The 26,930-nt window shown below is 31.8% G+C and overlaps 2 protein-coding genes across 11 annotated transcripts in view; one reads left to right on the top strand and one right to left on the bottom strand.

Moving 5' to 3' along the window:
* The window catches only part of LOC122505074 (helicase SKI2W), a 243,877-nt gene extending 239,399 nt beyond the window's left edge, over positions 1-4,478 (top strand). Inside the window, exons 10-11 of the mRNA XM_043616495.1 lie at positions 3,778-3,959; positions 4,026-4,478. Coding sequence (XP_043472430.1) covers positions 3,778-3,959; positions 4,026-4,355 — 512 coding nt within the window. The 3' untranslated portion in view covers positions 4,356-4,478. The remainder of the gene's footprint in view (positions 1-3,777; positions 3,960-4,025) is intronic.
* Positions 4,447-26,930, bottom strand: part of LOC122505077 (protein SEC13 homolog) — an 84,288-nt gene continuing 61,804 nt past the window's right edge. For all 10 annotated transcript variants that reach the window (XM_043616508.1, XM_043616505.1, XM_043616506.1 and 7 more), the window contains exon 4: positions 4,447-5,026. In XM_043616508.1, the coding sequence (XP_043472443.1) occupies positions 4,718-5,026 (309 nt within the window). In that variant the 3' untranslated portion in view covers positions 4,447-4,717. The remainder of the gene's footprint in view (positions 5,027-26,930) is intronic.

Genomic DNA, 26,930 nt, shown 5'->3' with positions numbered 1-26,930 from the left:
TTTCTTATTGGCATCCAATAAAAAACCAAGGTTTTCTGAGAATAATTGTTTTAAGGGGTTACGCCACCCTGAAATTTTTCAAAAAAATTTATTTTTTTTTTTTTTTGCTTAATTTCAAAGTTTATATTCTAACGAATATTTTGAGATGTCGCCGAAGACAATGTCTCACTAATTACAAAAGTTATGGTCATTAGAAGTCAGCGCGGTGGGGACGCGCCGAGAGCTGCTGGAAGCAGCGACTTTCTATTTTCGAATGGTCTAGGGGGCCCTTTCATGATTTAGGAAGTGTCCTTTTCATTGTATCCCTTCCATTCTTAAATAAAAAAAATTATGGCCCAGGAATTGCTGATTAAATAGTAAATTGAAAAATTTTCAAGTTATAATACACTAAAGTTCATTTTTTTCTTCTTTTGCGTTTTTCTCGAAACCACAATTTTCGAGACGGTGTACACGATAACTCCAAAACTATTCAATCGATTGACTTGAAAATTAATATACATCTTCCTAAATAGATTTTCCACAGAGTGACGTGGGATTTTTTTGATTGAATAATTTGAAAATTTTTTATCCAATTTTTTATACGGTAATTTTAGCCAAAAAAAATGTCAATTTTTGAAGTGCTTCCATTTGCGTAAAAAATTTTTTTTTTTTAAATGGCTTCGTCACTTTGTTCAAAATTTATCACTTTTTAAGAAAAATATTGTTTTACTTGTTTCTGACAAAAATTGAACTGCCAATCATGTACACCATCAAGGAGTGCTCCGGAAAAATTGATCCACGCCAATAGTTATATCTCCGCCATTTTTAATTAAAAACAATTTTTTTTAAATATTTATAAAGCTCAATATATGTACTAAAGCATCAATAAATGTAAAGAAGTCCTACCTGAAACAGTTTTATCAAAAAAATTCCTAAAAAACCATCCGATTTTCATGCGTTCAGGGTGGCGTAACCCCTTAATTATTATTAATTAATTTTTATTTTTAAAAAATACCGATAGTTTTTTTGACAGCGTTCACTCTGGCGGCACTTGTCGGAACTTTTTTTTTGCGCGCATGCATATCCTAACATTATTGGAACAACGATTGGTAACCAACGTTGCACCACTTCCGACAAGCGCCGCCAGAGTGCATGCTAGTGATTTTTTCTCGCATGTGAGCTGTTTCACTGACTCTAAGTACCTGCTCCTCTCCCGCAAAGAATCCGGTATTTGAATTTTTGAAAACATCAGCGACCCCAGTAACCATTTTCAAGCGAATCCAAGCAATTGCAAGAAGTCTATTAAAGCAATTCAAAAACACATATTTTTGGTGTCTTCAACCCCATTTTTTTGTTATTTTATGGATATAGGTCTTGTTGTGCACATTACAAGCTTTAATTTAAGACCTTATGAAAGTCTTTAACACGTCAGGTTAAATAGAAAAAAATGTTGAAAATCCTCAAAATCGCGTTTTCTGCAATTATTACGTGCGGAATTACCACCGGATTCCTTGCGGAATTTTTACCAAAAATTATAGAAAAATTCGTTTGGAATTCAAACGAATTTTGTACAGAATTCGTTCGGAAATTATTTTTAAAAAATTTTCAGGAATTATTTCATGTTGAATTACCACCGTATTCTTAGCGGAATTTAAAAAAAAATCACCATTAATTTTGAATAATTAATTCTACAATAAAAAATGAAAGAATTAGCATACATAAAGTTTGAATTTCACCAAAGATACGTAAAACAATTTGAAAATTATATTCCATAAGCAAAACAATAATATACGGGTCAATCTCTAGAAATGAACAAATTCAGAATTGAAATTTCATTTTAAAAAAAGTTGAAAATTCACTTTTATTATTAGTCCTTTGGCAAAAGGGGGATCCTAATAAGCCTATAAAATACGTGGTTACAATCTTTATCAACATTATTATTAAAAATTAATGTTTTTTAATCAGAATTTTTGTTGAAAATTTCTCGCAGCTAAATGGGTTTCAAAATTGATGAAAATTAATTAAAACTCGTTACTCAGGGGTTTTAGGGGTCGCCGATTACGAATCCGATGTCAGTTTCTCAAAATCCAAAATGCTGGATCCAATATGGCAGACACTTTCTTCAAAAATTTAACGGATTTGCTTGAAACTCGTTACTCGGGGGTTTTCGGGGTCGCTGATTATGAATTTCAAGATAGTTTTTGAAAATTGAAAATGGCGGATCCAATATGGTGGACACTTTTTTCAAAAATTCATCGGGTATGCTTGAAACTCGTTATTCGGGAGTTTTCGGGGTTGCTGATTACGAATCCGATGTCAGTTTTTGAAAATTCAAAATCCCGAAATCCCCAGAGCGACAAGTTTTAAGCCAATCTAATTAATTATTCATACTAGATCAGCCATTTGCAATTTTCAAAAACAAACATCAAATTCGAATTCAGCGACCCCAAAAACCCCTGAGGAACGAATTTCTATCGAATAGCATCAATCTTCAAATTATCCGCCATATTGGATCCGCCATTTAAAATTTTTTAAAACTGACCCAAAATTCGTAATCAGCGACCCCGAAAACCCCCTAATAACAAGTTTCAAGCAAATCCGATGAATTTTTCAAAAAGTGTCCGCCATGTTGGATCCGCCATTTTGAATTTTTAAAAACTAATAACAGATTCGTAATCAGCGACCCCGAAAACCACCAAGTAACAAATTTTATGCAAATCTGAGCAGTTTTGAAAAAAAATGTCGGCCATATTGGATCCGCCATTTTGAATTTTCAAAAACTGACATGAGATTCGTAATCAGCAACCCCGAAAACCCCCGAGTAACGAGTTTCAAGCAAATCCGATAAATGTTTTAAAAAATTGTCCGCCATGTTGGATCCGCCATTTTGAATTTTCAAAAATTATTATCATATTCGTAATCAGCAACTCTAAAAACCCCCGAGTAACGATTTTCAGGCGAATCCGATGATTAATAAAGTCTGTAATTTACGTGCTGTGTAATGGAAATATACCATGGGTAACGGAGGGGAGTTTTCTTCCATTATACAGCTTCAAAATGTTATGATTCTAATATAAAAAAAATAAATATTATAAATAAATTAATGACAGCATTTGTTTTCTTTGTTTTTAAATAAAACAATGTTTTAAAGATTATTAAAAATTATTATTATTTACATCCTAAAAACTAAATTTACTGCGGTAACGGAGGGGAGTTTTTATTGTGTCGATGAACACTGACAAACTAAAGATTCTTTTAAAACTAATTGTTTTCATTTTGTTTCATCATTTTATGCAATAACCATAACTATACTGACACTACAAAGAGTTTTGATGTATTTATTTCTATTTTATCGTTTTTGTTTATATTTTATAATTATATTTGTGAGCGGTAACGGAGGGGAGTTTTATTTCTGCACAAAACTAATTTAATTCTAGGTAAAAATAACTAACAAATATTTTACTTTATTTTTCATGATTGAATTAGAAATAAAATAATAAGTAGATATTACCAGGCAAAAGATTTTTTTGTATTACAGAATTAATATAATACCTTTTCTATAAATGAAACTTACTTCATGAACGGTAACGGAGGGGAGTTTTTATGCTATATAAACACGTGTATCTTTAAATATTTCAAATTTTCGATTTATTTTTCATAGGATCCGATTAAATCATGATGAATGCTATTATTAGGACGTAAAGATTTTGAAAAATTATTATTATTTATTTTTAAAAATCTAATGTACGTGTCATGTGTCTCGATTGTGAGAATGACCCATATACACATATTTTTCAGTCACATTAAAAGGAAGAGTTGCGCTTGAAATGGGAATATGTGAATTATTTTTAACCGAACTGGTGTTTAAAAATATCCTTACTGATTGGAGTCCAGCTGAAATAGCAGCTTTACTTTCAGCTTTAGTTTTCCAACAACGAACAGAAGAACCTAACATGAGCCTCAACAAGAGGCTAAAAGACGTAAGACTACCTCTATTACTTAATTCATACTTATTGTCCATTATAATTTTATTTTTATTCCTACAGTTGCAAAAAATAGTGTCAGACGAATATGAAATCTTAAAAACAAAGGAAATGAAGTATAACTTAACACCGGCTCCACCTTTAAATTTCGGTCTTGTAAAAGTTGTATACCAATGGGCTAGAGCAGAGTCATTTGCTAATATTATGAATTTAACTGATGTTCAAGAGGGTATTATCGTCAGATGTATTCAACAATTAAATGAGACTCTTCGCGACGTAAAGAATGCTGCTATCATTATAGGAAATCCGATTTTGAAAGAAAAAATGGACGAAGCATCAAGTGCTATCAAACGAGATATTGTTTTCACAGCTTCACTCTATACCCAAGATTGATAAGTTACAACAGAAATCATTTTTTCATAGTTATGGCTTTAATTCCATTATAAATTAAAACTTTTTTCTTTGATTTATAAAACAAACTTTATTGTAATTTTTCAAATAAATTTGTATTAATAAGATAATTGTTACAATTTTTTTACACATAAACTTGGCTTACATTCAAAAACATTTTTCTAATAATTTATCGCCATTTTTATTACCCCTTCTAATTTGCTTTCAGAAAAACTGTAATTAAAAAAAAGTCATGATATAGTTAACTGTAAACTTTTTCAAAAAATGCAAAATTAGTATACAATATTCTTAGAATTCTTGGTTGTTTATCCAATTTTACAGAATAAACTTAATTGTCTAATTGTTTAAAGAACGCGCTGATCTGAATTATTTAAAATGCCTTGGCCTTTATTTAATTCAGAAATACAAGCCCATTGTCCTTCGGAGTTTTCCCTCCATAGTGAAACTTTGTTATCTCCCCCACTGATTGCCAAAATTCCTCCAGTTAGAGACCAGCTGACATTCCAAATAACGTCATCGAACACATTAAGCACATTAGGTGTCCAACTAATATAGTCAGTTGAAGTCCAAACGACAACGCGACGATCTTGTGAACAAGAAGCAAGGGCAGCTCTTGATGGCCCCACTGCTGGTGCCCAAGCGACGTCTCTCACCTTTTAACAGAAAATTTTTTAACTTTTCAATCTTAAAAAGAAAAAATTATCAATTTAGATGTCTGAGTTAACACTTGGCCAAATAATTAAAAGGTAGATAAGTAAATATCAATCAATTGGAATCATGTCAAATCAAATAATAAAAACAAATATTATACTTTTAAAGTTTAGACAGCGCACAGCAGTCCTCTTAAAAAACTAAAATTTACTAACATATGCTAATATAATTACAGAAATTCGAAAGGTGTATAAATTTTTTCAAAAATTCAAAATTTAACCCTTTTTTGAAAATAAAAAATATATTTGACTTTTTTTAAAGAAAGAACCCCTTTTATTTATCTAGTCTTAAAATAAAGCTTTAGATGTATACTTTCAACAAGCAAAATAAAGAAAATGACGTTTTTTCTGTATCTGAGATATTTACAATTAAATGACTAAAAATTATTTAAACAAATTAGTAAAAGTTATTCATAAATACTTTATATGGGGCTCATTGGATGCGGAATTTAGTATAAAATTTAAGGGGTCTACCCACTTTAGACGCGCTAAGAAAAGGCTATTTGTGTAAATTTTTTTCAGGTTTAAATTATAAATATTGACATAAATAAATACATTCTCGAAGTACAAGAAAAAACTGTTTCAACTTTTTTTAATATATTTTTTTTATTTAAAAATAATTAATGAAAAATATTAATAAAAAGAAAGTGGGTGTGTGCTCACGGTGGTCTTCAAGCACTTTTAGGTTTACCTAAAATGAGTCAAAATTGTGCTAACGCAGTTTTATCTGTAATCGTCCCAAGATTCCAAATTTTCATTTCCGAAAATCGTAGCTGATTCTTTTTTCGAAAAAAAACATATATATGGGAAATTCCACGTGATATTTAAGTCCACATCTTAAAATCGGCCAAAAAATATTTTTTTTCTATTCTGTATCGAAAAAAACAGATACGTATTTTTTTATTTTTGTTTAATTGTACAAATTTTCGAGTTATGAATTTTCGAAATTTTTGACTTGTAATTGTAGACCTATATTCAGTAGCTTATAATTCCGAAAATATTGAGTTTAGGAAAAAGTTGTCAAAGAATGAAAGTTTTAGTTTTCTTTCGAGTTTTAAGAAATGTAAACAAAAATTTTTTTATAAACAAATTAATTGTTTTTAACTTTGGACCGGATTTAAAAAATTTTTTTAAAATTTATTTATACCTTATAATATAGAGGAGAGTTTGCAAAAGTCCTGAAATGGGCCTGATGTGTTAAATGAGTTTTAAAACATTTTCAAAAATCACTTGCAAGCATCACATGGGATATTTTTACAATTAACTTTTTAGAACTGTCTGCAGCGTATAAATTTTAATCTATTTGTGTTCTTTGTTTTAAATTAAAGGGTCTACGCTGTAGACAGTTTTAAAAAGTTAATTGTAAAAAAATCCCACTGTCGACTAAAATCTCACGTGGAATTTCCCATAGGGATAATGTCACCTTGAGTGGACCGCCTGAGCTTTTAAGTTATCTGACAGCGGAAACGTGAAATAAATAGTGCGAATAGCAGCACCGCACCTAGAAACCGTAAGAAATTAAGTTCCGCAATAATCATATACGTTACCGTTTGATGTAACGCATTTTTGAGAACACAAACCAAAAAAGAAGTCGCTCTTTCAATGAGTAAAGTGATTTGGAAGTGTAAAAGTAGTGTAAAATTTAAGTTTTAAAAGGTAACTTATTTTTTTCCTACTACTTTGGACATTGAAATTGATTGTCTTAGTTTAATTAAGTGATAATTTTGACTAAAAAAAAAATTTTGGTGTCTGCCATAAAAAGTTGTTTGTCACCATGAGTGGACTGCCTGTTTTTTCCATTTTTAATTTCAGTTTAACATTTTTTAGATATAAATTGACAATAAATTAGTTTGAAACTATGATTTATGTTCTTTATTAATTTTTTTGTGATATTGATGTGATATGTGACAAAATTATTAAAAATGGTTTCACTTGTAAACATTGCGACACATACATGGTCTGAAGCTGCATAAGCATAAATTTTGTTTCAATATATCAGAAATATTAAATACATTAAAGAATTTAGAATAACTTTTACAATTTTTTAGGAGTGGTCCACTCAAGGTTACACTTTTTTCATTCCTTAAAAATTAGCTTTTTTTAAAAGTCAATTGTTTTTTCCAATAAAAAAAAATCAAAGCTATTATGGCATAAACACTTATTTAGGGATTTAAACTAAAGCTTGAAATAGAAACCTCCGATTAATTTGCTTTCATAAAGAATTTTTTAGAAAAAAAGCGTAGGCGGCCCACTCAAGGTGACATTACTCTATATATGTTTTTTTCGAAAAAAGAATCAGCTACGATTTTCGGAAATGAAAATTTGGAATCTTGGGACGATTCCAGATAAAACTGCGTTAGCACAATTTTGACTCATTTTAGGTAAACCTAAAAGTGCTTGAAGACCACCGTGTGCTGTTGATGAAAATTTTTTGTCATGGATGGTCTGAAACAAAAAATCTAAACGGTTTTAGCTACACGGAGAGACCCACATTTATAAAAATTACTAAAAATGGTTGCAATGACCGGAAATAAGGGGACTTTTAGCATAATATACTACAGAATTAGATAAATTTACAAAAGAAATAGATAAATTTGCTACATTGAAATAGCAAGTTTTAATATTTTGTGTAAGAGTTGTAAATGTAGCGAAAATTGATTATAGTTTTCTCTAATTTAATTAGACAAAATCTGACAAATGAAAACATTTTCCACTAAAACCTACTATCCACTGTAGTAATTTTTGGTGAGCAAGTGTGACTAGCGAGTGCAGTCATATGGCGCCTGCATTTCTATTGGTTGCCAACTTCGTCAATCTCCGTAAATGAGCCGATGCCATCCGATCATTGACAGTGACTATGTTTCGCGTATGTAACATAAATTTGGATATTATCTACAATAATTAAATATAAAGTGAAACGTAGGTCGTCCGTTATCTTAGAAATTGACCATTATAAATTTATAAATTTTGCATTTATTCCTGTTCCAAGAACTATGTCTTATAATAAGTTGTTAAAAGTAAACTGCTTTCTCGTAAGTGCTGTAAATTTTCATCATTCAATATATAAGGAAACAAAGATGTATGCTTTCACTGAAATTCGTTGTCGTGCGTGCAGTTGTGTATTAGTGTATTAATTAACCGCGTCTATACATATAAGTAAAATAAACATGTGTGTGTCTTCAAATATTTATCCAACAAATATATAAGTGTGTGTGTGTCTGTGTATGTAAAAATCCTTCCAGTTTACCTCCATTAGTCAAGAATTGACGGGAAACCGGCGATGAAAATCCCTATTTTTTCTTTCACTCTTTCTTTCTGCATTTACAAACGACTATAGTAATTTTACGTACACAATGCTTCTGAGTTTACTACAGTTGTTTGGAACTATTGGACGAAATAGTAAGAAACTTTGCTAATTTGGTGAACATTTGTCGGATTAGTGACTTAGTATAGAAAATAGTAAAAAATACAAAAAGTCCCCTTATTTCCGGTGGTTGCAATGTGAAAATAGTAAATTCTAGTGTGATTTTATACAAAAATTAGTAATCTCGGTCTCTCCGTGTATAGCTATATGAACATGGTGAATCTAATACTGTTTGAATTTTTTGTTTTAGATCATCCATGCCAAAAAAACAAAAAAATTTTGATTTTCAAAATGAAAACAATTGAATGAATATTATATTTTCATCTTTTTTCTTTTATCAATGGACAAAGTCTCGTCGTACAGTACATCTCTACTACTGGACAAACTGAGCTAAAATTTTCAACCTCGTCCTTCTCGTCCCTATTGAAAATCCCCATACGGGAAACCACATGGGAAACCACATGGGATCCTATGTCAAAAACCATGTAAAACCCTACTTGCATGAAGGAAACCACGTGGTTTACCATGTGGTTTCCCATGTCAAACCATATGGGAAATTGAGACAGGATTTTAGTTAGGAATAGACATGGGGAATTTGAACAGTTCATCTATGCATAAAACCATACCAAATCCCACATGTTTTTCCCAGTCAAATCCTAAACCGAATCCCATGTGAAAAACAGTATCATTTATTTATAATTATTTTCCCAAGTCAATCCCCAAGTGAAAAACAGTATCATTTATTTATAATGATTTTCCCATGTCAAATGCTAAACCAAATCCCATGTGAAAAACATTATCCGCCTTATTGAATATCCCTACATGGGAATCCACTTGGAATTTTACAAGGGATTTCACATAGTATTTTATATGGGAATTGACATAGGATTTCATGCAAGATTTCACCTAGGATTTAATGAGATATCACATAGTATTTTATTAAAGATCCAATGAAGAAATTTTCAAAGGATTAAAAATTATTTAATAAAAAATTAAATAATAAATAGTATTAGTGTTACAAGTCATCAAAAAAGTAAAAAAACGATCATTTGAAACACGCGTCCTCTCTGCTACAGGTTCTCAGCTTTTATATACTTCCAGAATCGTCTCAACAGCGAGAGAAGTAACTTTCGCCACCTAGCGGTGAAAGTATAGGAGCGACAGTAATCTTTAACATTACTAAGGAAACCATGTGGAATACCACGTAGGATTCCATGTGGTTTCCTACGTGGGGATTTACATGGGATTTTACTTAGGAATTTAAGTAGAAATAAATTCCCAAATGAATTCCTAAGTAAAATCCCATGTAAATCCCCACGTAGGAAACCACATGGAATCCTACGTGGTATTCCACATGGTTTCCTTAGTAATGTTAAAGATTACTGTCGCTCCTATACTTTCACCGCTAGGTGGCGAAAGTTACTTCTCTCGCTGTTGAGACGATTCTGGAAGTATATAAAAGCTGAGAACCTGTAGCAGAGAGGACGCGTGTTTCAAATGATCGTTTTTTTACTTTTTTGATGACTTGTAACACTAATACTATTTATTATTTAATTTTTTATTAAATAATTTTTAATCCTTTGAAAATTTCTTCATTGGATCTTTAATAAAATACTATGTGATATCTCATATTAAATCCTAAGTGAAATCTTGCATGAAATCCTATGTCAATTCCCATATAAAATCCTATGTGAAATCCCTTGTAAAATTCCAAGTGGATTCCCATGTAGGGATATTCAATAAGGCGGATAATGTTTTTCACATGGGATTTGGTTTAGGATTTGACATGGGAAAATCATTATAAATAAATGATACTTTTTTCACTTGGGGATTGACTTGGGAAAATAATTATAAATAAATGATACTGTTTTTCACATGGGATTCGGTTTAGAATTTGACTGGGAAAAACATGTGGGATTTGATATGGTTTTATGCATAGATGAACTGTTCGAATTCCCCATGTCTATTCCTAACTAAAATCCTGTCTCAATTTCCCATATGGTTTGACATGGGAAACCACATGGTAAACCACGTGGTTTCCTTCATGGAAGTAGGGTTTTACATGGTTTTTGACATAGGATCCCATGTGGTTTCCCATGTGGTTTCCCATATGGGGATTTTCAATAGGGGTACATTTTAAAATGTACGATACTTTAAGTTTTAAGTGAATCTAATGGAATTTTAAAAATGTCCGCCATATTGGATCCGTCATTTTAAATTTCTAAAAACTGTTATCACATTCGTAATCAGCGACTCCAAAAACCCCCGAGTAACAAACTTTAAGTGAAACTAATTTTTTATTTATTTATAAAAAAAATAATTTTTTTAATGAAAAAATTGCTTTTATTTAATATTTAGTAACGTGGATTTTAACATTTATTTGATTAAAATGAAAAAATGTGTAGTCGTGTTCATACCCGGGTACCCGAGTATGAACACAAGGATTAATAGTCACTAATAATACTAAAGTTTTTGGAAGTAGCATATTTTTGATAAGAATTAACACATTACAATAACTATTATAGGTATTTAAATAAAACAAAAAATTACCCTCAAAATAAGTTTAAAACATTGAAACATGTATATTATTTCATAAATTATGTAAATTTTAATAAAACAAAGCAAACTCAAAATTTTTTTTATGTTTCTTGAAAATTAATATACTTTTTTGTTTGAGGCTTAGTTTTTAAAAAAATGTTAATAGATTTTAGTGGCTTAGAGAGAAAATATGTAAATTAACACATTTTAGAAAATAAACAATTCTTTGTAGCATTGAAAAAGTTGCATTTACATTAAATTTACACAATTTAATTGAAATTTATCGGAGTATAATGTAGTACACAGAAACACGTACAGTTATAAATTGTAAAAATTAAAAAAATCTGAATATTATACCATTCGAAGACGGGTACGACAGCTAGTTTGCCTATAATTAAGAACACATCTTTTTTTAGCCTTTAATACATTCTACAATTAGTAAAGGGGAATATATCTCTCTAAATTCACTAATGTTTCGTTCCATGCCGAACGTAAGTTATATCCATTAGAATTGAAATTTGTAACTAGAGTAACACTGCAAATTTCATGTTTTAAATTAATCAAATCTATTTTACTGTTTATAAAAGGCAAGTAGGCTAAAATTTTTTTCATTTTCTTATTTCAATAGCTTCCGAGAGATTTTCAAAAGTAGTAAAAATTGTCTTCCTCTCTACTATATTAAGGGGGAGTGACACCTTTGAGGTGCCTTTTGAACCTGTTTTTCATGAATTTTTTTAAGACACAGGAATAATGTAAACAAAATTTGGTTTCGAGGACTTTATCTATTAACTTTTTAAGTTTACGAAAATATATTTATACTTGAAAAAAGTTTCAATTTGTTGCCTATAGAGGACGCCGAAGTTGGTCTCGTTTCTATGCAGGGCAAATCGGTGGGCAATATTCTGGTTATACCGTTTAATCGAAAACAAAAATTAAAAGTGTTTCTGAATCTGTGATAGATTTAGCTTTCGAGTACATAGGATATTTTAAAAATATTAATTTTTGTGTATTTGGCAGCTGTTTGATAAAAAAATTCGATTTTTAGGGCGAAATTTTTTCAAAATATCTATTGCCAAAAAAAAAATCCGCTACGTACTCGAAAGCATCAGTAAATGACAAACAAAAAAACTTTGTCCGAAGTCAATCCGATCAAAACTGTTCTGGCTAGACTGCCCACCGTTTTGAAAAATGTCATTTCGAGAAAAACGCATTTAAACTTATGTAATGTGAAAACATGAAAAATGAAACCACTGTTAATCTACGATGCCTGCACGATATAAGTGACTTTCTACATTAATATTTCCTTCATTTCCATCCTTTAGAGCAATTTGAAGCTGTCTTCAGTATTCCTGAGATGCTAAGATAAAAGAAAAAATAGCCAATGGCGCTAAAAATAACCTGAAGCGCTCTTGGACACTTTTTACAGATATTGATTTTTTTCACATAAAGTAACTTCGAAATTACTTCTCATGATATAATTTCTATTCTACACCTCATAAAGTATCATTTAAGCAAAAACAAAATAAAATCAATTTTTTCGAGTCAAAGGTGTCACTCCCCCTTAAGTTGTACAGCGACCGACCGACCGACTCACACCACATATTTATTAGTAACAGCTATCCCTATATTAAAGGACCAGTTGAGACCAGTTCTTAATAAAATAAAAAATTACTGCTAAATGTAATAAATAATAAAATTGTGACTGATGTAAATAAAATTTAATTATTAAAGAATGTCTTATTTTTACATTCCTCCATAATTTACAGATAATTAACTAATTTCACTGATTGCTTAATTAGTAAACTATAAATTGACTTAATTATAAATTTTTTAAAAATATTCTGCAATAATAACCTTCATATGAATAAATAAATATACTTATTTAGATTTAAATGTATTTAAATTTTCAAATCTTCGGTCACCACAGATGTGGCGCCATCTGATGGTTTAGTTTCAGGTGGAATCACTAAGCACTGACGCATTATAATGGGAGAAAGACTATAGTCGGACCGGGGTGGCCTCGTTAGACCGAGTATTCTCGACGATATTCGTCCAAGTTCGGATTTCTAAATGTATGTGTGCGTCTCACGGACATAGGGAAGAAGCATAACCCGCGAAAGCAAGTGAATTCAAATTACACCCCTAAGTACCACTTTTTGGCCGCTAGAGGCACTATTTTAGGGGAACAGTTCATTTCCATTACGTGCCTACTCTTAGTTTCTCTTTGGTAAAAGCATGAAATCGATAAGAATTCTTTTGTTTTGTTTTAAATCTAATTTACTTTTCAAAAATTTTTGTAACTAGAAATATTATATTTTCTAAAGAATCCCACTTTTTTAATATTCAAATAAAATCTTAAAAGTATTCTCTATTTGATTACTACAAAAAAAAAGATGGAGAACAAATTTTTTTTAACCCCAAAAAATGAAAAGTTAATTTATTTAATCCTTTCAGTCCCAGTGGTCGATATATCGACCACCTTTTAAGCCACCGATTGTTTTAACATAACTTAAAGGAAAACTTTAAATAATTGCATATTTCTTATTTTTATGTTTCTACAAATAGGGTTTAGTAGTTTTTTAACAAATTAAGCTATATTATTTATGTTTTTTGTTATTAACAAACTTATACACGGCAACGCATTATTTCAGGTTAAACTTGACTGTAATAAAATTAAATCAGTAACATATTCTTTAAATTATGGTTATTTTCTAAATTCTTGGGGTTTGCTGAATATTAATCTAAAATCAGATATGCAAATTCAAAATGGAGGATCCAATATGGCGGACAAAAATTAAACAAATTTGCATGAAAATGGCCTCTCGGGGGTTCTTGGAGTCGCTGATTACAAATCGAAAGTCATTTTTTAAAAATTCAAAATGGCGGATCCAATATGGCGGCCAAAAATTAAAAATTAAACAAATTTGCTAGAAAATTGTCTCTCGGGGGTTTTTGGGATCGCTGATTACGAATCAAAAGTCAGTTTTTAAAAATTAAAAATAGTGGATCCATAAATCTATATGGCGGACATTAAAAGTTACGAATTTAGAAACACCCTCCACTTTTTTAATACGGGCTTGGGACCGGCAATGTCAGAGTTTCATTTCTTTTCTTTTAAATTTTAAAATTTTTTTTTGTTTTTTAAAAATGTTTTTAATGTTTTTTTAAAATTTTTTAACACTTTTATTAATTTTTTTTATTTTTTGAATATTTTCATATTTGTTGTAACAAGCGACAAAAGACATTGACGAAACATAGAAGACGAACGACAAAAACACAAAAGACGATCAAGAGAATACAAAGGGACAATGACAAACGACAAAAAACAGTACTTCTCTCCTATTTTTAATATTATTGTTGTCATAGTCAAAACATTAGATTCGCCATTTAAAAACTTTGTAAGAATGATTCCAGATTTGTATTTACACACCCCGCAAACTTCCAAGAAGCAGTATTCAGTCCTATATTGTCCATTTTTTATGTTTGACTATCATATTGTATCCATTATTTTAAAGTTAGAAAAACTGACTTCAGATTCATAATCAGTGATCTAGAAATAACCTAAGCTGTAATTTTTAAACAAATTTGATGGATTTTTTATTTTTTCGTCCAATATATTGAATCCTCCATTTTAAATTTTAATAAACTGACTTCCGATACAGAATCAGCGACTTGAAAAACCTCCAAATGCCAACTTTTAAGCAAATTTGTTTAATTATTTGTCCGCCATATTGGATCCGCCATTTGGAATTTTGAAAAACTGACTCCACATTCATAATCAGCGACCCCAAAAACACCCGAGTGACAACTTTCAAGTAAAATTAAATTATTCTTAATTTTATAGTCCGCCATATTGACTCCGCCATTTTGAATTTTGATAATTTTGAAAATCTGATTCCAGATTCGCAATCAGCGACCACGAAAACTATAGGTATGGTAGAGTGGGGTAAAAAAGCCACATTTTTACTTTTGATGCTGTAAAATCTGTACTTAAAATTTTTTTCTCAAATTTCCAATTGTTATTGAAAGTTTAGTTATTAAGCTTGAAAATTCTTGACGGAAATATTTTTTATCTCATGAAAGGACTAAGTTATAAGAGTTTTACGAAAGCACTGCAAGTGGCTTTTTTGCACCACCTGGTGGGGTGAAAAAGCCACCCTACGATTTTAGCAAAACATGTTATCAATTTAGGTATTTTTATAGTTTTCCTTTATTTATATGACAAATAGTCTTATTTGAAAAATATTTTAATAAATATGAAAGAGTTTTTAGCAAGCAAAATTGAAAATTATATTAAGTTTACCTGTTTTCGATTTGCACTGCCAATTTTTCGTACCTTTTTTAGAAGTTCTCTTTAAGTTTCACCACAGATAACATATTTCGTTGCAACCGTTTATTCATTGTTTATTTTTTTAATGCACTTTGAACTACTTTTTCGTCGTGTTTAATTTATTTTATTAAATAAACACGAGAAATTTTGTAAAATAAGAAGGTTAGTTTAAATAGAAAACAAGTGAATTTCACAAAATATTCAATGGATTTTTTGCCCTGGCTTTTTTACACCCAAGACCAGTTATTAGAAAAGCAAAAATAAATTGTTAATTCAGTTCAATTTCCAAAAATTAACATTGTATACGTTTTCGGTATACTTTTCTCCTTATGTACAAACATTTACTTTTATTATTCGTTCACTTAATCAGATTGTAATATGTTTGAAAAGTTCACCAAAATGTTTTCAAAAAAGCAACAAAAAATTAAAATTACAATAAAAACAATATTAATCTAGGTACAACATTCAAACTAGATTCAAAAGTTGCGTATTACCTAATAGTATTTATATTCTAAACAGCTGATAAATCGGCTTAATAGTTTTTAAATAAAACTCAAATGGCTTTTTCACCCCACTCTACCCTATTATACCTATTGTAGATATTTTTCAATTGCCCTAATTATAGGACTGAAAGGGTTAAACAAATTATATTTTTGAATTAAAATTTTGATTATTTATCTAAAGTACAATTCCTCAGGTAATCTCTCCTCCAACTTTAATTAAAATCAGTTCATCCGATCGCGAGTAATTAGCTATTTACTAAAACGCTACAAATAAGTTTGACCTTGAATAACTTTGGCAAATATTCGAATTTCGGAAAACTATTTACAGGTTTTTATTATAGCATCATAGGCTATCGAAACATATAAGAATGAGAAAAATTCTCCGACCTAATAAAAAATAGGCGCCCACTTCAGGAATTCTTACCCAGGTATGGGTAAGTACTTTTTCAACAGTTCAAAAAAAATGCCCTGATTTCAGAAAGGTACATCAAAAAGCTGTTTATAACACACATTAGCACAGATTTATTCAGCTTCACGCATTAGCTGCTTTAATTAAACCTTTTTATCCTAACGAAACCATCAAGAATGAAACTTATGTTTGCAAACGTTGTTACTATAATTTTGTGTCTTCTAAAATATTAATCTCTGACTCCAGGTTTTGTTATTCAAAAATTTTTGATTCCAAATTGAATCAACTTTTTGCACAAACAGAAATAGTAAATGACGAAATTGAAGCTGAAAAAAATGTGACTGTGAATGTCGATGATAATAGTGATTCTTGCGTATCAAATGTTGAGTTAGATGAGTTGAAAAATGAAATGATTCAACAGTTAGATTTAAATGTGTCGCCTGTTCACAATAAAATTTTCAATTCTAAAAATTTGGTCAGCTATGCAGTAGAAAACTCAAACAGATAATTAATTCGTTCACAGAAGTAATTTCAAACAGAATATTAAAAGCTCTTCCCGTATCACTGTCGCCTACTACTAAAGATAAAAAGTTAGAAGAATGGGAATCAAATTTCAAATCGGCACTCGAAAATTCTAAATTAAAGTCAGAGATCTATGATTGTTAACAATGATTTCTGAGAGTTATTCTAAATCTAAGTTTATTTTATCACATTTTTTTCCTTGTGTCACGAAAGAAAATTCAAGGCAATTAAGTAAGGGAAATAGCGTTTATCACTCTCCTGATATATATTCCAGTCATCCGATTGATGATTCTACTATCCAGTTAATAAGAGAATATTATTTAAATGAGGACCTTGATTGTTCGCGACAAAGTCCTAATAAATGTGATGTTGTAAATATTGTTGAAAATGGAGAAAAGGTAAAAGCGACAAAACGTTTTTTTAATGAGAAGTATAAATGAGATTTTTCATCTGTCGAAACTAAATTTTATACTTTGAAACCAAAATGGGTTGTGATCAATCCCCCCAAGGAAATATGCCTTTGCATTTATTGCTCAAATTTTAAACTGTGCCTCGTTGCTTTAAACAATATTACACGGAGAAAAATAGTTGGATAGATTCTACTAAGTATTGGATAATGTATCTATTTTTGATAGACTCTGCTCTAGAGTGAAGTTACCAATTTCTGTTTTTGTCCGCAATCTTAATGAATGCCTTTTCTATTATTAAGTTGTTCATTTCTATCCAATTCAATTCTCTGTAACCACGAGATCAGAATCTAAATTCATGTTAATGCCCTTTAATTAACTTTAATTCTTTAAAGGGCTTTAAAGCGGATTCAAATTCTGGTCACATGGTTACAGAGAATTGAATTGCATAGAAATAAACGTCTTAACAATAGAAAAGGAATTCATTAAGATTGCGGACAAAAACGGAATTGGTTTGGAATTTAAGAGCATAAAAGTGCCATCCACTTTAATTTACCCCTTATTACTGAGTAAATATGTATCTAAACGATAATAAATAAAAAAATATTTTTAAATAAAATAGAATGATAATGAAATAACAATGTAAATAATGATTTTAATCAATTTTCTTCCTCGTAGAGGAAGGATTGTATTAGCAAAATTTTCGATTGTGGTTTTTTGACATATTTATAAATGTTATAAATAAATAAAAATTTCGATGTAATTTGATCTCAGAAGTCCAAAAAACGGATTTTAAAAAATTGTCTCAATGTGTGTGTGTGTGTGTACTAACATTACATTTGCCTCAATATCTCAGAACGATAAAGAGCTAAAGGCTTCAATTTTTTTTAAATTATAGGTCCCCGGGGGACATAAAATAACAATTTTTTAAATGTATTTGTATATAAACCTTACATCATATTATCAAAATTTAAAACAGCAAATTCAATTCTCCTTATTTATTGAAAAATTTTGAATTCAATAAGAATTTTTTTTATTAAGAGGGAAAGAGCAGTTGAGACATTCTCTGAGAAAAAGCCACTTAAAAAAAAGTGCTCAGTTTTTTTGGCAATAATATATCTTTTAGTACATTTAAAAACTAAGAGAAAAAACATGATTTTAGGTCCGTGAAATGCTGGGTTGCTACACTGTCAAGGGTCAAACTTTTAACCAAAATAATTTTCGAACCTCTATAACTTTAAAACAAATGAATGGATTTTAAAACGCCCAGAGAGTTTTTTCTGCAGAATTACCTAAACTTTAAAACTATGTATCACAAAAATTTTTTAAACTTATATTTCATAGAAAAAATTTAAAAAAAATTTTTTTTCCAATTTTTAACCCTTTATGCCCCCTTTGATTTTTTTCAAAATTACCTCAAAATATTCCTTTTTTTATTACCTTTTTATCCCACCAAAAGAAATTTTGGGACAGCAATATTTGTAGGAGTTACAAATTAAAAACTAGCTTAGCGCACGCGCTCAATTCGAGAAAATGCTCTCGCGTATGGAATGCGAGTATCCAAAAATGCCACTAGGTGGCACTGATGAATGCTTTCTTACAACCGAGTTTATTTACGCATATTATAAGTATCGTGACTTTTTGTACCTGTAACATTTTCTACTATTAATGAATGGTAACTTTTTTCGCAGTAAGTACATTTATAATTTTATTTTTTCTTTACTATTAATTGTCTAAGTTTTCTGAAAAATACCTTTTGTTAAAAGTTTTAGGGTGCGATCCCATGTGAGCAGAATACGTCGACCGAAAGCAGAAAATTATGAGAGTGAAAAGAACAACAATATCTACCTATCTCTTTTGCACTCATGATTTTCTGCTTTCGGTCGACGTATTCTGCTCACATGGGATTGCACCCTTATTCTATTTTAATTTAAAGACCATAACAATAAAAATGTACGAAAAATCAATAACTGCAAAATTATGGGAGTAGGGGAGAGTGGGCAAAGGCGCTAGGTTTACATTTATCGATGTATATTTTTTAAATTAAGCAATTAATTTATGCGCTCTTTGTTTTTCATTATTCTAAAACTAATCAACAAGAAATTTTAATAGTTGTTATTTAGTATATTAAAATTATATAAACATTAGGGTAATGTCACCTTGAGTGGACCACCTAAGCTTTTTTCTAAAAAATTCTTAATGACAGCAAAATTAATCGGAGGTTTCTATTCCAAGCTTTAGTTTAGATCCCTAGATAAGTGTTTATACCATAATAGCATTGATTTTTTTTTTTTTGGAAAAACAATTGACTTTAAAAAAAAGCTCATTTTTAAGGAATGAAAAAAGTGTAACCTTGAGTGGACCACTCTTAAAAAATTGTAAAAGTTATTCTAAATTCTTTAATGTATTTAATATTTCTGATATATTGAAACAAAATTTATGCTTATGCAGCTTCAGACCATGTTTGTGTCGCAATGTTTACAAGTGAAACCATTTTCAATAATTTTGGTACATATCACATCAAAATCACAAAAAAATTAATAAAGAACATAAAACAGTTTCAAACCAATTTATTGTCAATTTATTTCCATAAAAATGGTAAACTGACATTAAAAATATAAAAAACAGGCAGTCCAGCCATGGTTATAAACAGTGGTCCACTCATGGTGACATGCAATTTTTTATTGCAGACACCAAAATTTTTTTTTTGAGTCAAAATTATCACTTAATTAAACTAAGACAATCAATTTCAATGTCCAAAGTAGTAGGAAAAAAATAAGTTACCTTTTAAAACTTAAATTTTACACTACTTTTACACTTCAGAATCACTTTACTTATTGTAAGAGCGACTTCTTTTTTGGTTTGTGTTCTTAAAAATGCGTTACATTAAACAATAACGTGTATGATTATCGCGGAACATAAATTCTTACTGTTTCTAGGTGCGGTGCTGCTATTCGTTTTATTTATTTCACGTTTCCGCTGTCAGATAACTTAAAAACTCAGGTGGTCCACTCAAAGTGGCGGTCCACTCAATGTGACATTACCCTATTTAATGAAATTTAAAAACAATGCAAAAAATGCCTTTGCCCCACACGCTGGGGCAGCGACGTTTTCGCTTATATTTCTAAAAAAAAGCATTTATAAGCCTTAAAAAAATTAACAAGTGATATTTATTAGTATAATATTTACGAAACATAAGGTTAACAACATATTATTAAAAGAATTAAACTATTTAAATAAAAAATAAAAACTTTTAGTGATTTTAACCTTATATTGTGAATAAATACATAGAAAATTCGAATATTCAATTGTTTTTAACCAAATTATGTTCAATATTGCCTTTGCCCCACGTAACAAACTTTTTTTTACTTTAAATTTAAAATATTTAGATACAAAATTAAACTAAAACACCACGCCAGTTGTGTAGAGAAATATTTAATTTATTTACATGTTACGTTTTTAAAAATTAAATACTTAAACTTATGTTTTAAAAAATAAAAGTTTGCTTATTAAAATTATCATTTTATTTTTGCAAAACAATTTTTTTGTTATATTTCTTAAAATATTTGACATTTTTAGGTTTTTCTTTTCTTAATCAATTGGTCTGATTGCATTGCAACTTAATTTTTAATACCAATTGGAATAGACAGAAAATAAAGGATATATTTTAAAAAACGTCTTTGCCCCGCGTAGCGCCTTTGCCCCACTCTCCCCTACCTCAAAATTTGTGTTTGTGCGACAAATGTCGCAAACAGGTTTCGACAGAAGGTCTACTTCTTCAGGAAATTTGAAAAAATCAGCAGAAGTATTACTTTTATTACTAGACTTATTGACGGTATCATACATGTAATCTGAATCAGATTCGTTTTCAGAGTCAAATTTATTATCATCCTCAAATTCGTTTTCGACTTGCAATTCACTAAAATTTCCTGAAGAAGTAGAATATTCAGGTACAACAGTTAAAATCTCAGGCCAACCTTCTGTCGAAACCTGTTTGCAACATTTGTCGCACAAATACAAATTTTGAGGTACTACAATAATTTTGCAGTTATTGATTTTTCGTACATTTTCATTTTATGGTCTTTAAATTAAAATGGAATAAAACATTTAACAAAAGACATTTTTCAGAAAGCTAAGACAATTAATAGAAAATAAAAAATAAAATTATAAATGTACTTACTGCGTAAAAAGTTACCATTCATTAATAGTAGAAAATGTTACTGGTACAAAAAGTCGCGATACTTATAATATGCGTAAATAAACTCGATTGTAAAAAAGCATTCATCAGTGCCACCTAGTGGCATTTTTGGATACTCGAATTCTATACACGAGAGCATTTTCTCGAATTGAGCGCGTGCGCTGAGCTAGTTTTTAATTTGTAACTCATACAAATATTACTGTCCCAAAATTTTTTTTGGTGGGATAATAAGGTAATAGAAAAAGGAATATTTTGAGGTAATTTTGAAAAAAATCGAAGGGGCATAAAGGGTTAAAAATTGAAAAATTTTTTTTTTATTTTTTCTATGAAATATAAATTTAAAAAAATTTTGTGATACATAGTTTTAAAGTTTAGATAATTCTGCAGAAAAAACTCTCTAGGCGTTTTAAAATCCATTCATTCGTTTTAAAGTTATAGCGGTTCGAAAATTATTTTGGTTAAAAGTTTGACCCCTGACAGTATGGCAACCCCGCATTTCACGGACCTAAAATCATGTTTTTTCTCTTAGTTTTTAGATGTACTAAAAAAGACATATTATTGCCAAAAAAAGCTAAGCACTTTTTTAAGTGCCTTTTTTTAGAGAATGTCTCAGTTGTAAAATCCCATTGAAATATGCCTATTTTTAAGTACCATTTTCTCAGCTTTAAATGAAAATTTTTAATCAAACTTTTTTTCTTTTGATTTTATATACAAAGGACTAAATTCTGATCGTTCAATAAAACTAAATTTTTTTTCGGTTTTACAAATAAATTAGTTTATTTAAAGTTATTTGATTATTTAACAAAAAAACCAAGAAAACGAGAAATTGTTTTTTCAAAATGGCTATAAGAATTACTTATAGCCATTAAGGGCTTCCGTTTCCGGTGCTGATTGATAGTACACGTGTTTACGCGGTAGTGTTAATTTTTTGGAAATTTTAAAGGTTATTGTGAGGGGTGGGTAAAGTGAGTGGTAAAAAAAGTGTGCAGCAGTGTGTGGAGTATAAGTGGTAAAAAGTATAGGTGAGTGAGCGTTTGTATGTTTGAGAAAAAGGTAAAAGAGTGAACGTTGAGAAATTGTAAGGTTAGAAAGTGTGAGTGAGTCCGGAGATTAAGAGACAAGGAAAGGAGAAATACAGCAGGTTAGGTGGGTAAGGTAGGGGATGTCGTTGCGGGTGACTCCGCCTAAGAACAAGAGAGGGCACACAGAGTCGGTTGGGCCAGAGAAAGCTGAGACAAAGAGTAAGACGACAGGTGCGTCGAGTCAGGCAGCAAGTATAGTGAGTAGGGGGAAATCTGTAAGCGAGGCAGGCAGTGACATAGCTGTGTTTGAGTCGCCTGGCAATAGCAAGAAGGAAAAGCAGTTACAGAAAGAGCGCGAGAAGGCAAAGGGGGAAAAGGACCCAAGGGGGAGGAAATCAAGTAAGGAAAGGAAGGAGAGATCGGTAAGCGTAGAGTCAATAGGTTTTATGAAAGATTATTTATTGAGAGGGGAAAAAGCAAAAAAGGAAATAGGGGATGAAATGAAATGGGTATGCTGAAAAGAATGGGGGAAGAATCGAGAAGAAGGTTGGACAGCGTGAGAAAAGAGTTAAAAGATAACAGGAAAAAAGAGGAGAACAGATGTTTGAGAATGGATAGGAAGATGGAAGGGGTATGGGCGGAGATGGCCGAGATAAGAGAGATGTGGACAAAGTATGAAGAGGAATTGAGAAAGGAGAAGAATAACGTGTGGGAAAAGTTGAAAAGTATGGAAAAGGGAGTCAGAGAGTTGGAGGAAGAAAGAAGGGAGGAGGCAAGAAAGTTGGAAGAGAGGATAGAAGGGTTTGAGGGGCTGGAAGAAAGTGTAGAGAAGATAGAAAAATGTGAGAAAGCTGGAAACGTAGAAGGGATAAAGGAATTAAAGACGTAAGTGAAGGAGCTCAAAAAACAGATGGAGTTTATGGAGACAGAAGGAAAAAAAAGATCATTATAATAAAGGGAATTAAGGAGGAAAGAAGAAATGGTCGAGAAGGGGTAGGAAGGGCATTGGAAAGAATCGGGGTAGGAGTAGAGGTGAGGGCGGTAAAAGCATTGGGTGGAGATGATAAGGATGGTAAGGTGAGAATGTGGTTGGTGGAAGTTGGAAGTGAGGAAGAAAAGCAGGAAATTATGAGGGCAAAAAGTAAACTGAGAGGTTCAAAAATAAGAATTGAGGAGGACAAAACCAGAAGAGAAAGAAATATTAATAGAATATTATTAGGGAAGGCATGGGAAGAAAGAGGTAAGGGAAATATGGTAAGCTGGGGAAGGGAATGTCTATGGATAAAAGGGAAAAAGTGGAAAGTAAAGGAAGAAACAGAAGAGGTGGTAGAGGAGAGGAGAGGGGGGTTTGGAGAACGAGGACGATATAGTATTTTTGTGTGAAACTTGGGTGGAAGGGAAGGGTTGGGAGGCGACAAAGAGAAAATTGCCAAAAGGATACAAATGGACAATGCAGGAAGCAAAAAGAGATCACGTGAAGGGTAGGAGTTCAGGAGGAATGATATCGGGGGTAAGAGACAACATAAATGAGATCACAGATGGGGAGAAATGGATGAAAGAGGATAGCATGGTAAGGAAAATAAGGGTGGGAAAGCAGAATTTACATGTCGTGGGGATCTACAGTAGAAGGGAGGACAGTAAGGGATGGAGGATGGTAGAGGAATGGATGGAGAGAGGGAAAGATGAATTGATTATAATGAGAGGGGATTTTAATGAATGGACGGGAGAGTTGGGTGGGGGTTATTGGAATGGGGAGGAGGAAAAGTACCAAAGGAAGTCAAAGCATAAGGTGATAGATAAGGAGGGTAGGAAAATGCTGGGTATAATAAGTGAGGGAGGGTGGTCGATCTGCAACGGGTGTACAAGGGGGGATAGGGAAGGGGAGTTTACGTTTGTAGGAAAGGGGCAGACAGTAATCGATTACGTCATAGATGATAACGCGAAGGAGTTAATAAAGAAAATGGAAGTTGGAAGCGAGACGAAACCTGGACACTTTCCGCTAATAGTGGAAATAGAAGGACAGAGGAAAAGAGTGGAAAGGAGGGGGAAACAAGCAAGTAGGAAAGACTGGATGGGAAAGTTGGATACACAAAGATTGATGGAATTTGAAAGGAAGTTCAAGGAGAGAAGTAGAGAGTTTGAGGAGGAAGGGGGGGTAAATTATAGATGGGAGAGGTTGAAAAGGATCAATAGGGAACTTAAAAAGGATATGGAAAGTGAAGGAGGGGAAAAAGTAGAATGCAAAAGGGGCTGGTGGGATGAAGAGTGTGAAAGGAGTAGAAAGGAATTTAGAGAAAGCATAAAGGAATGGACGAATGGCAGTATGGCAAAAAAGGATTATAATAAAAGGTACAAAGAGCATGGGAGGTTAATTAAAAGGAAAAGAGAAGAGGGAAGGGAATGGTACATTAAAGAGGTTAAGTGGGGGGATGGAACGCAGAATTAGAGGAGAAGGGAGGAAAAAGGATGTGGATAAGGAACAGACAGAAATAAGTAGAGAGGAAGTAAATGACGCGAATCGAAGGTTGAAAAGGGGTAAAGCAGCGGGGGAGGATGGAATGGAAGGGGAAAGCTTAAAATTTGGGGGGGAAGTTGTAAGGGAGGAAATGTGGAAGGTGGTGAATTTGGTTTAGAAGTGGGAAGGATGGCCGGAGGCATGGAAAACGGGATTGATTGCGCCGATCGTAAAAAAAGGGGAGGGAAAAAGGGTAGAGAATTATTGGGGGGTGACGTTGATGCCAGTTTTTTTATAAGGTATATGCAGATTTTGTAAGAAGAAGACTAGAACAAAAAGTAAAGGAACTTGAATGCATACCGCATAACCAAACTGGCTTCAGAAAAGAAATGGGGACGATGGACAATGTATATGTCCTGAAGTAAATAGGGGGATATTTTGAAGGGTGCTAAGAGAGAAAGGAATAGAGGATGGATTAATAGAGATAATTAAAGAATTGTATGAGGATACTAAAGAAAGGGTTAAAATTGGGGATAGAATGGGAGAAGAATTCTGGTTGGGAAGAGGGTTAAGGCAGGGATGCCCCCTGAGTCAATCTTGTTTAATATGTTGATAGCAGATCTGGAGGAGAGAATGAGTAAGAGAGGGAAGTGTAGGGTGATACTAAAGAATGGAGGAATAATTTGGATGGAATAATTTCATTCCACTTTCATTCTCAGCCATCAAAACCACATCATCCGCATACGCCAAAGTATATATCCTTATATATACTTTGGCGTATGCGGATGATGTGGTTTTGATGGCTGAGAATGAAAGTGGAATGAAATTATTAATGAAAGAGTTTGAGAAGTATGTGAGAGAGAAAGATTTAAATGTGAATGTGGAGAAAACGAAAGTGCTGATATTTTGTAAGAAAAAGGACAAAGAAGGGATGCAATGAAAGATGAATGGAAAATGCGTGGAAGAGGTGAATGAGTTTTGTTATCTAGGATATTGGTTTATGAGTAATGGAAAGCAGGATTTGAATGTGGCTATGAGAGTGGAAAAGGGGAGTAAAACAATGGGGCAAATATAGGGAATTGGAAAAAATAGGTTCAAGGATGATGGGAAAAAAGAGTGTGGTTGTTTGATGCGTTGGTACGGTCGATAGTGAGTTACGGAGTGGAAGTGTGGGGATGGAGTGAAATAGGAAAGTTGGAAAGAATGCATGAGAAATTTTTGAGATGGACGATGGGGGTATCCAGAAATTGCCCGGGGTATATGTTAAGGGAGGAATTGGGTAGGGAGAAAATGGTGACAAGGCAGAGAAGGAGGGCGAAAAATTTTGAGGAGAAATTGGAGAGAGGAGAAGGAAGTAAAATAGCACAAGTATGTTGGGATTTGATTAAAGAGGGAGAAAGGGGATGCAGAAGATGGGAAAGGGAAAAAAGGGATTCTATACGGGAGGGAAGAAATGGTAGGGGAAAAGGCAGGGATTTGATGGAGGGTTGGAGTAAGAGAGAGGAAGAGGAAAGATGGAGAAGAATTACAGAATCCCGATAAAATAAATGGTATAAAGTGGTTAAAAGAGAGGGAATACCGAAATACCTGGGGAGAAGATCGAAGTATGAAAGGTGGAGTAGAGTGTTTAGATTCAGAATGGGTGAAGGAATGAGAGAATGTAAGTACTGGATGGATGAAGAGGAAAGGAAATGTAGAGTATGTTGGTATGAAAGGGAAGACTGGGAGCATGTGTTGGAAAGTTTTAACGGAGGAATGGATGAAGAGAAAAGTGTGTCAGAGAGAGTAATATGGATATTGGATGAAAATGGGCAGGGTGAGAGATGGATGAATGAGTTGGAAGTAGCGATAGAAAAGAGGAAGGAGGGTTTAATATAAAGTCGTAATCGTAGGGTGGGAAATACAAGTAATTCAGCTGAAGATGCCGAAAAGGGCAAAACGGAACTGGAAACGGAAGCCCTGGCACTGGCTTTTGGTTTGGTAAAGGAGTTAGATTGTAATTATAGGTAGTTTTTAAGTTGAGGTAATTTTAAGTTGCGTTAGTATATAAGATATAATGTAAAATAGGTTAAGTTTTTATATGTAAAATATGGTGTCTC

Source organism: Leptopilina heterotoma, unplaced genomic scaffold (assembly GCF_015476425.1).
Source record: "Leptopilina heterotoma isolate Lh14 unplaced genomic scaffold, ASM1547642v1 Lhet_34, whole genome shotgun sequence".
Classification (NCBI taxonomy): Eukaryota; Metazoa; Arthropoda; class Insecta; order Hymenoptera; family Figitidae; genus Leptopilina; species Leptopilina heterotoma.
The sequence above is the reverse complement of the archived record's forward strand: the minus strand, read 5'-3'. Positions and strand labels throughout refer to the sequence as shown.